The sequence below is a fragment of the Hypomesus transpacificus genome, chromosome 18, assembly GCF_021917145.1.
Source record: "Hypomesus transpacificus isolate Combined female chromosome 18, fHypTra1, whole genome shotgun sequence".
Lineage (NCBI taxonomy): Eukaryota > Metazoa > Chordata > Actinopteri > Osmeriformes > Osmeridae > Hypomesus > Hypomesus transpacificus.
The window spans coordinates 5984274-5999826 of NC_061077.1; the positions used below are offsets into that span (position 1 = coordinate 5984274).

The 15553-nt window shown below is 44.7% G+C and overlaps 1 protein-coding gene across 12 annotated transcripts; it reads right to left on the minus strand.

The window, feature by feature from the left end:
* Positions 1-75: 75 nt before the first annotated feature.
* Positions 76-15334, minus strand: LOC124480428 (protein kinase C-binding protein 1-like). Of its 12 annotated transcripts, none has more exons than XM_047039731.1 (22): positions 15271-15333; positions 13402-13636; positions 12883-13185; positions 8294-8364; positions 7854-8014; positions 6890-7111; positions 6168-6281; positions 5860-5952; positions 5655-5742; positions 5506-5561; positions 5343-5420; positions 5053-5168; positions 4465-4943; positions 4145-4276; positions 3839-3988; positions 3213-3743; positions 2598-3110; positions 2315-2475; positions 2151-2231; positions 1970-2048; positions 1606-1863; positions 76-1490 (listed from the first exon to the last, which is right to left on the minus strand). In XM_047039731.1, exons 3-22 carry the CDS (start codon positions 12900-12902, stop codon positions 1312-1314), a joined length of 3582 nt encoding a protein of 1193 aa, XP_046895687.1. In that variant the 5' UTR covers positions 12903-13185; positions 13402-13636; positions 15271-15333; the 3' UTR covers positions 76-1311. The 12 variants fall into 12 exon arrangements, with proteins under 12 accessions (XP_046895687.1, XP_046895686.1, XP_046895693.1 ...); XM_047039730.1 differs by lacking the exon at positions 15271-15333 and adding an exon at positions 13758-13883 and having other exon boundaries at positions 12883-12929; XM_047039737.1 differs by lacking the exon at positions 15271-15333 and adding an exon at positions 13758-13883 and having other exon boundaries at positions 1624-1863; positions 3213-3725.
* Between the last annotated feature and the right edge of the window lie 219 nt (positions 15335-15553).

Here is a 15553-nt window from a genome sequence, read left to right on the forward strand (position 1 = left end):
ATTAATGTTTGAAGAATGCAGTAAAGGGCTGGGTTGGGGCTTTTAACTGACACATCTAACCACGTAAAACGTTGGTCTAATAGACCGGTTTTTATTTTTTCTTCATAAAGACATCAACAATCCATTTATTCTATGTACAATATGTAAACAAAGAGAACATGTGAAAGAATAAAAATAATCATGCTCATTAGTACACAGTCAGCTTGCCGTTTCCCTCCCTCACTTTAGCAGTCTATCGAGCAGATTTGCATTAACATGTTGATTAGACTGTACTGACATGAATCAGAACTGAGGGTCAAAGTGACATTCATATTAAGTAACATCTCACTTTCAAATTGAAATTTCCAAAATGCTGTTGTTTCCAGATATTTGGAAATTGTTTTTTCTTAAGTGGTAGGCAACTATAAAACAGAATTGTATATGCTTATAGCAATATAAATAGTTTATTAATTACAAAAACTGTACAGTTTCAACCTTTATAGTTTTTTTTATATATAAATCACAGATCACTGAATTATATTCTTACACTGAACTATAATGTACATTTTTGTATGAGCCAAATGGGGGTGGATGATTATTAACCGTGTTGTTTTCCCTACAATGACTATACTATTTTAACAAAGATGTCCTGTCAAATGAATATAGAAACTTACTGTACTGAAATACTAGTAATGACATGAGCTTAACAGTAAACAATGCAAGTCCACCAACAAGATGTCAGAATCTCTTTTGCAGCCTCTAAAACAGTCTCATGGTATCTTTTTAAGAGCAGCATTACAGGTTTCAAGTTCAAGATGCTTGTCAGTTTGCAATAAATCAATGTCTGATGTTTTGATACAATCTATAGATCAGAGCAAATTCGATGGCAACATAAAGATGTAAATGGAAACTTAAAAAGGAGAAAACGTGTAAATATACAGAGACTTACAGTTCAGATTCAGAAAGACCACAGTAACAAGGACAAGCTACGTGTACACAGACTACTAAAAAAGATGGCAAAGGTGATTTCAAATGGTCACTCACATGGCAGACATAGAAATAAAGTAATGAGGAGGGAGTCACAGAGGAGCAGGCCTTCATGCAAGGAATGTCCCTGGCGTTAAACACCCTGAGCCCAGCACAACTCCTGTCACATGTCACACTGGGAGGGGGATTGTATGTCCATTTAAAATGGACTATGATGTCTTCAACTGAGATGGTTGCATTCTCCCAGATTTGTCGGTTTAAGACAATCCTTTCTGATTAGTCCATATTTAACATATATTTTACAGACAAGGATTGCAGGGTGAACACGGTTGTGTAGTGTAGTGGTTAGGGCACGGCCATGACAGCACTGTCCTTGCTCCTGTCCACACTGTAGGAGGGGGACGGGCCTTTCTCAGTGGGAGTGGGCCCTGTGGGGTGGGGCTGAGTGCTGGGGGAAGGACCGGACGGTTTGGTTGACGGGTCTGAGATCGACTCTGGTTCTGGCTCCTGTTGAGTTGCTGTGGCTGTTGGGATAGAGGAACACAATACATGAGTAGAAGAGAAAGACAGAGGCCAAAAAGTACAATTCAACTTCACAGTGGATGCGTGCGTGAGTGTTTTTTGTGTTTGTATGTATACCTGCTTGTGGGTGTATACCTGACTGCGTGCAGGACTTCATGTGCTCTGGCCAGTGGGCCTGCTGGCAAGGGTAGTCACAGTAGCTGGTGTTCCAGCAGCAGTAGAAGATGGCCTCCTTCCTGCAGTTGGCACACCACTGCTTCTTCTTGGTCTCGTCTACAGCCTGCTGTTTCTCTACCTCCATCTGCTTCTTCACGTCCGCCACCAGCCTCTCCCTCTCCTGCTCCAGACTCTGCCTCATCTCTGCCATAGTCAGCTCTACAATATACACAGATATTTAAATCTACTTGAACACTAATAAACAAATTCAGATATTCCCAAACAATTGATTAATTACAGGATATCCTTTGTAGCTGTCAAGTACCTAGGTTATGCTTCATCTCAGACAGCTCTTGTTGATGGAGCCACTGAAGTTTCTCTATTTCTATCCTCAACCGACGAATCTGGAAAGACAAAAAATGTCCATTATAAACATTTTAAAAGCTAACATCTTTCTTGCTTTGTGTTAAGTGTTCATGTCAAAGTCTGGTTGCAGCAACCCTCACCTCTGCAATAGTGTTTCCTGATGTGTTTTTGGAGAGGTCATTGTAGATTTCAGTCATTGTCCCTTTTATCGTGTCCATCATCTGGAAAGGTAGGGGTACTTTAACATCTGCTTGAGCAACATGCAGTGTTGCATCATGGTCATGGGCTCATGGTGGAGACTTACCTTGTTGGTGTACTTGGCTATATCTGCTGCCACATCTGCTGAGCCCGTGGGAATCTGGAGGTCTCCTGCCATAAAAGAGGAAGAGGAGGAGGTGCCAGAGGATGTAACCAAGGTAACTGATGAGGTGGAAGTGCTCTGAGGCCCATCTTTCTGCTGCACAGCTGGAAACGTGAAAAGGATACGAGACTAGGAATGAAATCTGAATATGACCCTACCACCATGATAACTTGTGACGGGGTATTCAGTAAAGTAAGTTACATGTCAAGTGGAGAAGGTGGTGTACCTTTTGCAGCCTGTCTGGTCTGGTAGCGTGTACTGGAGGAGGACTGCAGTGGCTGCTGTGATTGCAGTTGCTGGGGGCTGGGTGTCTGTGCCTGAACCTGGACTGGGGCCTGAGCCTGAGCCTGGCTCTGCAGGGCCGGCTGATCCCCTTGTTTCTCTTGCCGCTGCACCTTTTGCATGTGCCATTTCTGAGATGATGTCTGGAACTTGTTGGTAGGGTTCCACACCACAGCCCTCTGCACAGCTTGGGCTGTCTCTTTGGGCAGCAGAGGGCGCTGCTTCTTGACTGCAGAGGGGGCTGATGAGGCAGCCGAGTGAGAAGAAGTGGAGTTGGAGGTAGAGGCAGGGGAGGAGGTGGTAATGCTGCTGGTAGAGGCCGTGCTGGCATGACCAGAGGACGTGGTAGAGACAAGGTTCAGGGCAGAGGTAATGGAAGGTTGGGTGGCATCTTTGAGGCTGGAGGAGGAAGTGGAGACTTCAGGTGCAGGTGAGGGTATGGTGGAAGGAAGCTTTCCTAAAGAACAAAAACATATGATTCCACATGAAGTAGACAGCTGGTGATGAAACTAGAACTCTAAACGCCTCTACATTCAACATACCAAATGAAACTCCTCACCATCAAGATTGGTACCAGTAGGCTCTTTGAGAGTTTTGGTGGCTGCTGCTGCCCCCGGTTCCTTTCTGGCTCTCTTGCGTTCGCGGCCCCCCTGCTCATCCCCTAGGTCAATTACCAGCTCTCTCTCAGAGTCAGAGTCCTGGTCTGGATCAGTAAGGGCGGAGGGGCCTCCTGCCCTCGTCTCCTCTGGAGCTTTAGGCCTGTCTACTGTGGGCTGAGACTGGGCCAACCTGGCCTTGTCTTGGGACTCTCTCTCTGGGCCGTTGCCCTGCTCGTCTTTGAGCACACCTTCCGGGGAGGATTTGTCCCTCGTCCCTGGGAGCCCCTCCTTGTCCTCTCCCTGCATGTTCACTTTAGACCTCTTCCTCTCTCCCTTGTCTTCTTGGGTGGTGCTCTTTGGCCGGTGCTCCTCATCACTGAGATACTCACTGTCGCTAGAGTCTGACTTGTCAGAGTCCTCAGAGTCACTATGCTCCACGCCCTTATACACATCCTCGGAGATGTCGTCTATGCCTGCAGATTGACAATCACCTTCAGAATGATAACTAAGTAAGGACACTTCACATGCGATAACTCCAGTTCAAATCTAACAGCTGTAATTGAGTGTCGAGTGTGGGTGTTTGTACCTAGCTGGGCCTTGCAGCTCTCGATGGTCTTGTCCAGGCTCCTGCTGGGTCTCTTGGGTGTGGCCAGGAGGACCGGTGCCCCCTGTTGTAGCTGCTGTTGCTGCACGGTCTCACTCAGTTCCTTCAGGTCCATCTCAGCCTTCACCCGGTCTGAAAGAGGAGGAATAAACCTGTCAATCTCAAGACCCAACTCACCACACAACGCCAGGACAAGACTAGCTTCAATGAGACAACAGGCAAGTCTCCATTAGAACACCTTTGACTGAACACAAGACTACTGAAGTACAACAGTGAGATGAGGCTGACCAAGGTTGAGGTTGAGGATGCTCCCAGTGGCTGCACCCCTCTCTTGCTTGGGCACAAGTCCCTGGGGGGTGAAGGACTTGGGGCTGCCCGTCATGCTGCCACCGTGGCCCATCTTCGCTGAGGCAGGGGATGCTTGGGTAAGAACAGACAGGCAATCACATATCAGCCAAGGTTTTAGGGTGGATACGATATTTAGAAATGTAGGCTAATGGGTTCAATGTAGGTTGGAGTTTAAGATTCAGTGCTAAGCCTCCGTCAACGGTGATATTTGTATGAGTAGCACCATGAACATGCCAGTCTATCCTGATAGTGTGACTAACCAGTGTAGTCCATAGACTCTTCCCCAGCACTGTAATGGAAGGGGAGGTTCCTCGGCCCTCTCTCAGTCCCATCCTGCTCTACGTCTGACCCCGTGTGCACTGACGAGTTGGTGCTCATTGGAGAACGAGGCATGTCCGTCATGGAAATCCTCCGCCCCATCCCGCTGGACAGGGAGCTCTTGCCCAGTAGCATCTTGGGAGACGCAGTCATGTCAAAGTTGAAGCGGATTTTGTCGGTTTTCTCTGTCTTTAGTGCCCCAGCACTGGGATTGGATGGGTCCTGCAGCATCTGCAGCTGGTTGTTGGGTGTGAAGGGTGTGCGGAAGGGCGCATAGTTGAACACCCCAAATTTTTTGCGGATGTTCTCAACATAGACCTCCATCTCCTGCATGGCGCTGTTGAAGATGCTCTTGGTCTTCTTTACAGAGAAGGGAATTTCTTTGGACATGAGGTAGCAGTTGTTGATGGGAACCCAGGCCCTATCATGGAGATTAAAGAGATGGAAGTCAGAAGTAGAGCTTTGGAGGAAAAGTCCAAATGTCAAAAGTAGCTCTCATTCTTTACTACCATCGAAGAGAAGAATCTCACCTGTCATGCTGACCAAAAAAGCGGGCGTCCACCTGTCCATCCTTCTCCCGCAGTGCCTTGGCTGGCCAGAAGGGGAAGCCTTTCAGCTTAGCCCACACCAGGGGGTGGGGGTGACCCTGAGGAGCCATGCCAAAAACAAAGTCAAATCATCCCATATAAACACACGTTTGTACAAACACCGAGAGGTTTGTCTTATAGCAACAACACACAAATAACTGGCCTAATTCTCCCCTTTAAGGTGTGCTGCAGGTATAGTTTATAACAAACAAACGAGGAAGTACTTGTCTTACACATGGCTCGCAAAACCAGTTATCCCTCTTCTGGCACGAGGACAGGTAGCACTCTGGACAGACCTCTATCTCATTCATCTGAGACAGAGGAGGTAGAACAGCATGTTGAAGTATAAGTAGCAGCACTGCGCCTGACTCAATTCTCAAATGTAAAGTTACTGACCTCGTGTTCACAGATCTTGACAATGACTTTGGCTGTTGCTGTTAGTTTGTGATTACCTGAAACAAAAACATCATGTCAACATTGTAGAGGACCACACATTAACAGTATGGGTTGGTGCAAGGAAGGTGTTCCATGTGTTTGTGACTGACCTCCATTATAGATGATACAATTATGCAGGATCCATTTCATGTCAGCCAAAAAGGCTTCTGTACAGCCATACATTTTCTTTTTTATGTTCTGCAAAAAAAACGGGTTGGTTCTATATTATGAAGCAAATGATGTAAAAATGAAGGACAGATGATCTCCAAATGAGCAGTCCTCAGACAGAGGGTTGTCCTGCCTGTGGGGGCCTACCTTCTCTAGGGTGCACAGGTCCATGGGGTGGAAGATGTACTCTGCATAGTCAGGATGCTGCTCCAGAGAGACTGGCTTCTGGAAGGGCTCTGTCTGTTCACAGAATACACACTTCAGAAAGGCATCGACACTGAATATTACCGCAGAAGAAACTCACTGAAACTCATTTAGTGGCGACTGCATTTGAACCCTGATCTGCAACCATCAACCAAATCCTAAATGAGTAAGTACTTAAAACCAAGGTTCCAATCTGTAGTTGACATTGAGAACCTGGCTGATGTTAGTGTGAGGGCATGCAGGGGACTCACTCCAGGCTGCTTCATCTTCTGCAGGGCAAACTTGAGCAGGTAGGACAGCTGTTCTAGCGTCAGCATCGTCATAGCTTTACTCTGAGTTTCTATACACTCCGCCACAGTAATTTTCTGCAAGAAGGAAAAAGTCAAGACTATATTTCACCTCAATAGATCAATTCCATACAAACCAAAGAACATTACTAAGAGGTTTCTGAATGCAATATATATACTGTGCATTCATATTGTTACAGTACATATCTTCTACAATGTGGATAAAAGTAGGATTCTTTTGTATTGTTCCCTATAATAAGGCCCTCTGAGAGTTGTTTAGCTACACAGACAGCTCAATTCCAGTGGAACGCCAATTCTTATTTTGATCGTCCCACTACTTTCCAGCCAATTATGTTCCAGCAATCTTTTTCCTGCCAATCGCCTTCGGCGAGGAGTGCCTTCCTCCTTGGCATGTTTTGTGATACCAATGTCAATCAAACTCGAGCTGGAAGAAAGCGTGGGAGTTCAGACAAGAATTGAGGGGGCCGTTTGTCGTCATGGAAATTATTGTCGCATGTAACGCAGCTTTAACCCCTGCACCCCCACAACCTGACAGCTCATGGATACAGGAGGAAAAGAGTCTTGTCAGGTACATAAAGCGAGAATGTGCCTTCAACATTCTCACACACACTCGTGTGTGCACTGCGTCCCCCAACACACACACACGCACACACACGAGTGAGTACCTCACACTCTGGACAGAACCAGTCGCCCTCGGGCTCGGCTGGCAGTTTGAGGCACTTGGCGTGGTACACCCTCGGGCAGAGCTCACAGCAGAGCACCTGGCCCTCGCGGTGGCACAGCCAGCAGTAGAAGTCATTCCTGCCGTCCTGCGGTACAACATCAACAGGGTCTGTGGTGAGTGCTGGCTGCTTCACATAGTAAAAGGGACCATGTCTTAGCTCTGACTGAAATGCAGGCAGAAAGAGGGGAGCAGGTTTCAAAACACAGGCAGAAAACAACCACAAAAGGTGCAGTGCAACCAAAACACATGGTAGTAGGGCAGGATAAGCACTACTTAAGGCAAAACAGGGACCAAACACAAGACTGGTCTGGTGACAGGACCTTATGTAGTAATGCCATATTGTTGTACTTCACTAGATAAGATAAATGTAAGTTGACCTCTTGAAATAATTTCAAGATGGTACCTTCCCTAAATTCACAAACAAGTCTTGTGTTGGGCATCATGCTTGACACTTGGCCAACCCCATTATCCAATCAGTGAGCCAGACACAATACTACCCAAAGATCCATGTGACTGTAGCTCTAGGAATGTGACTTGTTTATCTGTCAGTAGAACAGAACTCAACTGAATGGTATTGGGGAAGGGTTTAATGTCATACATGAAGCGTTCAAAACATGGCAACCAATAAACAGTAACATCAAGCTGATAATACTGCGCAATGTAAATGATCGCAAGATCACTTTCCCTTCAAAAACAATTGATAGGGGCAATATGGTCACATTACCATTACCATTGTTAATCATCATCACATAATCATAGTCAATAAGCAATATTCAACACAGAAATAAACCATTTGGCAACAATTCCCCCAGCGATCATGCAGTTTCTCTCATTTAAACAATGTGAGGGTAAAGTGAAGCCTCATTGGTCAGACATAGGCAAGGAAACCCACGCGCGTGCCCTACCTGGTCTTTGCTGCTGTTGCTGAGCGCCCCTGGTTTCTTCTTCTTCTTCAGGGGGCTAGGGGAGGTTTCTGCAGGGGAGTGTCCATTGGATGAGTGGGTGGGGCTGGGAACCTTCCTCTTCTGAGCGACCAGCAAACGCTCTGCTGACCCAGGTTCAGGGACTTTCATCAGGAAATACAGGGCAGGGCAGGGGGAGAATAACAACATGGAACAGTCAGGCTACTGGTGTTGAATGTTTCTATCAAGCTGAAACTTGAAAGCTAAAACTGGTTCAACCAAACACTTGACACACACATGCTGACACAGACTTACAAAAGGCACAATTGATGTGTGAATCCAACACATTTAGCAATACCTGTTACATGTTCACGGGTCATATCAAACAAACTACTAGCCTTTGCATACATTAGCTCTTTGCATTTCTGGGGCCTTGGGCTTACCTTTGGATCTCATGGACACATCCATCCCCTCTACCACATCCGACTCTGTTTTTATCTCCTCCTCAGCCAGACTGCGGCGTATGGAATGCCGGCAGAAGGAAAAGCAGGGAGGGAAAAAGAGAGTCACCAAACAGACCCTCCACAGAGTAAACAAGTGGAACATCCCCTCAGGGAGCCCCACGGGACCCTGAGCTTGCTCCTCACCATGCTACCTGTTGCTGCTGAACTAACAACATTTGCAGGCCTGCAGTATGTCTGACATATCAACCTTCTGTGTGACTGGGGTGTCAATGGAAAATCTGACACTGGGAATACCCTACCTTGCAGTATCAAGTCCACCATCAAATTGTAATTATTCTGAAATCGTAATGCTGGTCTAACTCCGACTATGTTTTGCATGTTAACGTTCCACTGACTGCCACTGGAGAGAATCTCCATGGCAACAAGTCCTCTATATTCAGTTGGGCACAACTTGCACTTCACAACAACATGCAAGGCCATCCAACTGAGATTACTTGGCTCTTTCCTCCAGGTGAGACACACCAGGGAGGACTTCCAGTCTCATCGCTCCCAAGACTAATTATAGAATTGATTGGCCGATCACATTTGTCCACAGCTCAACCTTCATGCAAATTGAGCATGCCTTGCAAATACAGTGTGGCAATTTCCTCATATGGTGAGACAATATATTTTAAAGCTACAGACAAAAAGGTATTGGACTCACAACACCTGACCATTAATAACTAATAGTTACCATTATTGTAGTAGGTCTGCAGTGTGGTGAAATATTTCCACCTGCAACCAATGACTTTGTACACAAGTTCAAAGTAAATCATTTATATCAACAAATTAATCTTGTTAGCCAAAAAAGGTAAGAATATAAAGCCCCTCCTATTCACAGATTCCACACCAAACTTAATGTACTGCTTTTTGTGTCTCTGGTTCCACTCTTATCTCCTTTCTTGAGGACAAATAGGAGAGAAAGAAAGTGGGGGAAAAGGGGGATCCTTGGAGATGAATGAGTTCTTAAGAGAGTTGGGCCCCTCTTTTGTAAGTACCAGAGGGGGCCTCTTTGCACGGATGTCAACCTATTTATCCTGCACTTCCCCAGAGCCTCCTAGGGATCCAGGACAGGTCACACACTCCGCCCGCTCAGACTCGGGCCTTCAGCCTGAGCTGAGTGCAGTCAGGGCTCTGGATGTGGGACTAATGACAAGAGGTCAACCAGATTAGTAGTTCAACATTCGTGTTTCATCAACGAAACGGTAAATTGACTTGTGCCACGGTGCCATTACACACACGGATCAATCACATGGTAGACTGGTCAGAAAGACAAATGGCTAAGCAGAGAAAAGAGAGTACAGTGCACCCAGTGTGAAGAGCTTTCTGAAAGATTACGAGCATGATGTTGAACCTTCTCAAACAGACCACTAGACCTGTGGCTATTAACACACACGTCTCATTCGTCTTGGCCAGGCTGTGACATTGATCACCCAATAACTACGCACGGCCTAATACTCACCATGCCTATTTAGGAAGTGTCCTTAGATCATTACAAGGCTAATGTAGTTTTCTAAATATATCTCTGCCTTTTGAAAAAGCAAGGTAAATCCTGATTAGCCACACAAACCAAAACCTTAAACCATGTCACCTGGATAATGAAGAGCACTCACTTGATAAAACACCGAATCTAGTCGTACATGGGTGTCTTGTTTCAGCACGCTCACAGACCAACCCCTCCAGGGCCTTCCTGTTCCCACAAAACAAGTGAGGCCCACATGAAACGGAGCTGACGTAGCCAGCTCTCCCTGCTACGTGTGCTGGAGCCCAGAGGAGAGGCAGGACTGGGGCCGGCCCAGGACACGGAGCACAGGATCACTATTCTTGTTAAACACAGTACAGGCCTAAGATTTGAGCAGCACAAGTCAGACAATCCCTACTTGATCCTGCCAACCTCAGGCTAAGAAGGTAGAATGACCTTGCAAAATATATTATTCCAAAGGGCATTGTCAGACCAGGAGCTATGTATTCCAAAAACCTGGCAGAATCATGCAAGTATAGCTGGTGAAAAATTTAAAAAACGTATCCTCAGAAAGCGTTCAGTATAATCCAAAAAGGACATCATTTTTGCCGAAAAACACTGACAAACATCCCCCTGTGTAAGGAATATCTGATGGACAAAAATCAACACAGTCTGTGTGCCTTGAGATTCATTCCACTCCTGAGAGACGAGCAGGGTTTTCTCGTCAGAGAAAATGGAGGCCACAGCTTGCTCCCCTCCCCCCTCTCCCCCATCCCCCACCCCGACGCTTGGGCTCGGGCTCACTAGCACATCCATGCAGGAGGACCAGGAGACTCATGGAGATTGCAGTTAATTATCCAGACACCCAAACCGCTCAGCCCAGACACCAATACATTTAAGCAAGGATGAGGAAGATCTCTGAGCGTCAGAGGGGATTGTAGGTAATTGGATCTCTCATCTTAACCTCTTCTCCAGTCTCGTCTCCATGCCTTCACTGTGCACCCTGCTTCTGTTGCTAGTTCCGTTTTAGACAGGATGAATGAAAAACTGCAGGTTATGCAGTGTTCAACCTCAACGCAAACAACAACTCAGAGGTGATTGTGTTTCCAAAGGGACATTTTTACAATACTACATTGCTTTGTGACGCATGTGACTTATGTCTTGACTACAAGATAGGAGAATTGATCTCATCAGGAATACACCCACTGCCTACACCATCTCTCTACAGCCTGTGACCTTTCAGAGGTAAAACTGTCTCAGTAAAGGCAAAATGCGTGCATGTACACACGGCTAAACACAGAGAACATACACTATCCTTTTTATGTCTTGAATACACACATTTTCAGTCCTAAAAGTAGGGTTCAGACACTGATATTATTTTACATTATACAACAACATTCATTACATCAATGGGTTTTATCCTAAATTAACAAGCCACTTTTTCTGATAAGTGTTATATCTAAAACGATCATTCCATACCTTGTACACAAAATATATAGGTTATAACAATCTGGATTGGATTTTGCATAGGGCTTGAAAGGATTAAACAAAGATGGCTGTGGAATTTTCCAGAAGGCCCCTGCTCTCTACTGCTTTCACCGTAATTGTCAATCTTTAACCTCGGCTACGGCTGCAATTGGTTGGAAGGCCTGCAGGACTGAATATGATTGGTTGGCTGAGCTGTGCCACACATCAGCATGTGCAAGCTTCCTTTTTGCATCTAAAATGCATTCTGCTGCAATGCAGATATTTCCCCTGCATTCAAACTATCACTTGGTTTGGTTAAAGCCTCTAGGATTAGACAATACACCTTAGACCATAACTAATATCTCAAGAGCCTTTCAAAAACAGTTGCAAGCAGTAAATCAGCCAACATTGCCCTGGTGTCCAGTTTACAAATGACACTGCGTCAGCTAACATACAAGATCTTAGATGATAACCCAGCAATAATATCATCACATTGCTAACATTACCATCATATACATATTGCCTTTTATAAATGCTTTAGATTGAAAATATTTCAACTTGTCATCTCAGATGTGTCTAGCATTCTATAGCCTACGAGTGATCCATGCATTTGTGACATGATCCTTGCAAAAATGCAGTTTCTTTAATCCTAGTAGACATGGTTCTTCCTGCCCAATATGTCACTGTCAAACCTAACCTCCAAATGAAGCAGCAAATCAATGGTGTTTTTGTCTTTGCATCTAAAAATAGGCTAGAGGCCCAGAGCAGCGTGCATGGGGAGATATGAAACAGTCATGAAGAGAGTTACATGCAAAAGGGCCAGTACCTGGACCTGTTACTGAAAGACAAATGATTTAAGTCCTTAGTCGATTGCTGGAAAAAAATCACAAGGATTGATCTTACTATTGGCAGGCTAATGGTTTCAGATCCTAGCCTGGTCCTTCTGCTGTGTCCTAAGGCAAGCCACTTCAAATCATTAACACTAAACTAGCTCGATTCAGTCCTTTCCTGGACTCTACTCCGCTGCTGATTAAATTTAAAAGCAATACATGAGACAAAGAAATAAAAAAGTTATGGGTATATGGGACAAAAAAACTGCAACACAAATTGAGTAACAATGGAAGTTCAACTAATAATTTAAAAGCCAAATAATATACTGGGCTGTTTCTGTCTCTATCAGATATTGTCTGTAGAGGGCCAGCCAGAGCTTGTTCCAAAGGCACTACAAACACAAAATGGCCGCTGTGTGTGCAGTAAAAATCAGAGGAAGTACAAGCTGTAAGGCCTTGGGCTGTAAACTAAAATACCAGGTGCCTCCTTCTCCCCAGCAAAGAATGCGTTAGTGAGTTAAAATGAGACATGGAAACAAAGAAATTACCAGACAAACAGATTCACAAAAAGTATATTTAAAATTAAGTTAAAATGTAATTGTGCCAGTCACTGCATGTTCAAAGAAAACAAGAATAAAACATCTAAAAAGCCAATCCTGTGTTCTCACATCTGAAAAGAAAATCCTATGTCCTCACTGTATCTAACCTGCTCACAAAATGATGGCCCTTCTGTAGGATAAATGCTTTTAAGTTATCTGCCAGACACCCACCTTGCATTATACAGGCACATCTCCTGTCCCTGTGTCCATTCTCTGGCCTGGCATGACAAACCACAACAACGGAGGCAATCTGCTTACAAAAGACACATCCCTTCCCTTCCTCCTCCTCTGCCACCCATCCCCCACATATTCTGTCAGCAAATAGAGCCATATCAGAGCAGCAGAAAGGAGATATGATTGTCCATGTGCCTCTTTCACTTTTGCATTATCTAAAAGAAGAGATAAAAAGGATTTGCTATGGTCCACTCTTCCCTGGAGCTTGGCAGCTTGGGTGCCTAGGGCACCCATGTGACCCTGTTACACAGAGGGAGAGCAGGGGTGAGAGTCCTTTCCCAACCCCCTCAGCTCTGTAGAGCAGAGGCCTTGCAAGGCCTTCCCCTCCCCCCACCTCCTGGGGAAACCAACTGTGATTTCATGTATTCACATTTATATTAAATAAACAACATTTACAACAACATTAAGAAGGAGGTAATGTTGTAATTAGAGTTGTTATAAAGAGATAGAGCTTACCTCTGTGGATGCATGGCTGCCTGACACAATGTTATGTCAACACTTATAAAACATGGAGGACACTCTCAGCCCTCAGCCGAGGAAGGCTCCGCTCTTCAGGCAAGGCGATCAGGCCCGTGTAATGTTAGCCAATTCCTGACTGGCCCCTTTTTCACAGGCAGAATGTAAGGCTGCATCCGATTGGCCTAAACGTTTCCTGAGTAATTATCTTTGTTCAGCGCAGGCAGGGGCAGCTCTGAGTGCGGGAGAGACAGGGGGAGAAAAATAGAGACAGAGACAGGCCCAAATTACAAAATAATACATTTAAGAGCATTTCCTCGACCTAAAGAACCCACAGAACAATATCATACAGTTACCCAAGGCTGCATCTGGTGTGAGATTTGTTATTTTTCAAAAATTACAGGGTAAAAAGACACCATGTAAAAACTGAAAAAAACAGGACAGGCTGCTCTGCTCTAGCCTCCATTTTTTATGTGGATAGGACCTTTGTCTAAACCCCTCCCTCCTTCTCAACCGTCTACAGGAGAGAGAGAAAGAACGAGAGCAAAGTGTGGCTCACAAAAATAACAGCAGTGGACAGGATATAGTTTAATTTAAGGGGTTTAGGAATCTTACTGTTCAACATATTAGTATGCCTAACATCAGTGTCATTATAAACTGGTGAAGCTACTTACTGTACATGAGACAAGAAACTAATAACTATGGGACTGTCTATTAAAAGTCATATTTAAAACCTTGCTTTCATATGGGTTGTCTTCTAAAACTAATAGACTAATTTCTGTATCCAGTATCTGTCTACCTATATTGTGCACTCCAGTGAAAATCATGAATAATTCATTATAACTGTAAAACAGCACCTGTATGTTATTGTTACCCAAGAAAAGGTCTGAAATTTGATAAGTGTCTGTTGAACGTACCTAATTACATATCCATGTGTTACTTAAATGGTGGCATTTTCCATTCTGTACATTGAAAGTGGTTCTAAGTGTGTCTATATTGTATTTATAGCAGGCCAAAAGGATTTATACATATATGTAGTGTGCAAAGGTACGTTGTTAACTGTGGTCTATAAAGGGACCTGAGTAGCACTGGACAGTGTTATTTCTTACGCTGACAAAGCCAGCACATGCCCAGTGCTGTCCTCTAGAGGACAAAAACAGAAATGTTTTTGTGGCTTTGTTTTTGAGTGTTTCCAAGCCCTGTCTATAAAAAAACCAAACCAGCAGTTTGTTTTAAAAAGAACTCTACATTACTGGGACATCTGAAGTATGGAAGAGCTGTGTTAAGGAAACACCAACTCAATTATCAGTGGCACACTACCTTGCACTAAAGCCTCACAGCTAGATGGTCCTGTGTTCTACTCCCCATATGGTTTTCCCACTGTTCATTGCTCAGGTCACCTGAGTCAGGTGGGTTATCAAACGGGGCTTTCTGTTTGGAATGGACAGAACACGAGTGAGCCCTGCCTTGGACTTCGCCGTTAATGTGGCTGACCACCGCTCCTGGCCTGGCTAGCTACCATTCTAGGAAGGACAGCAGGGTGGGATAAATACAGAGCAAGAATTTCTTCAGCGGACAATTCAAGCATGTGTGTGTGTTTCCTTGTGTCACCACTTTCTGCAAGTGTATGTCACTGAGTGTAAGACCAGAAAATTATTCTTCAATGATTTACAAGGTCTAGCAATATCAGCTGGCTAGCCAGATGGGCCTAGTTAGAATTTTACATTCATTAAACTTCCGTCGGTTAGGTACAGTGAGTAGCTACAGTAAGTATAAATAACGCCTTGGATAAAAGCGTCTGCTTAACAAATACTGCGAAAATTAAACGAGTTGGTTATCACAATAAGTAGCTAACTTGTCGCTGCCTACCCAAAGTGTACATTTTCTCAGAGCTTGTCTCGTCACCTCCTTGGATTTCGATCTTCTTGTTTTATGGCAGTTGACTTCCAGTTTACCGCCACCTTCTGTTCGGGGTGTAGACCAGACAATTAGACAATCCATCATATCCTTTTTTTTATATACCCCTTAATTAAGAAAGCTAGATAACAGTACCTTAGCCTGTGCTCTCTCACCCATGCTCAGTAATTATTTTACTATGATTTCCTGCACCCCTAATTTCCTCAGATTGTTTCCCAACATCTCTCTTTTTCCT

Coding starts and splice junctions, on each gene's coding strand:
- LOC124480428 (XM_047039731.1), bottom strand. CDS start 12,902: ATGTGCCTGTATAATGCAAG. Junction 3,989..4,144: donor CATCCTCAACCTCAACCTTG/GTCAGCCTCATC, acceptor CTCCTCTTTCAG/ACCGGGTGAAGGCTGAGATG. Junction 3,111..3,212: donor TACTGGTACCAATCTTGATG/GTGAGGAGTTTC, acceptor TTTGTTCTTTAG/GAAAGCTTCCTTCCACCATA.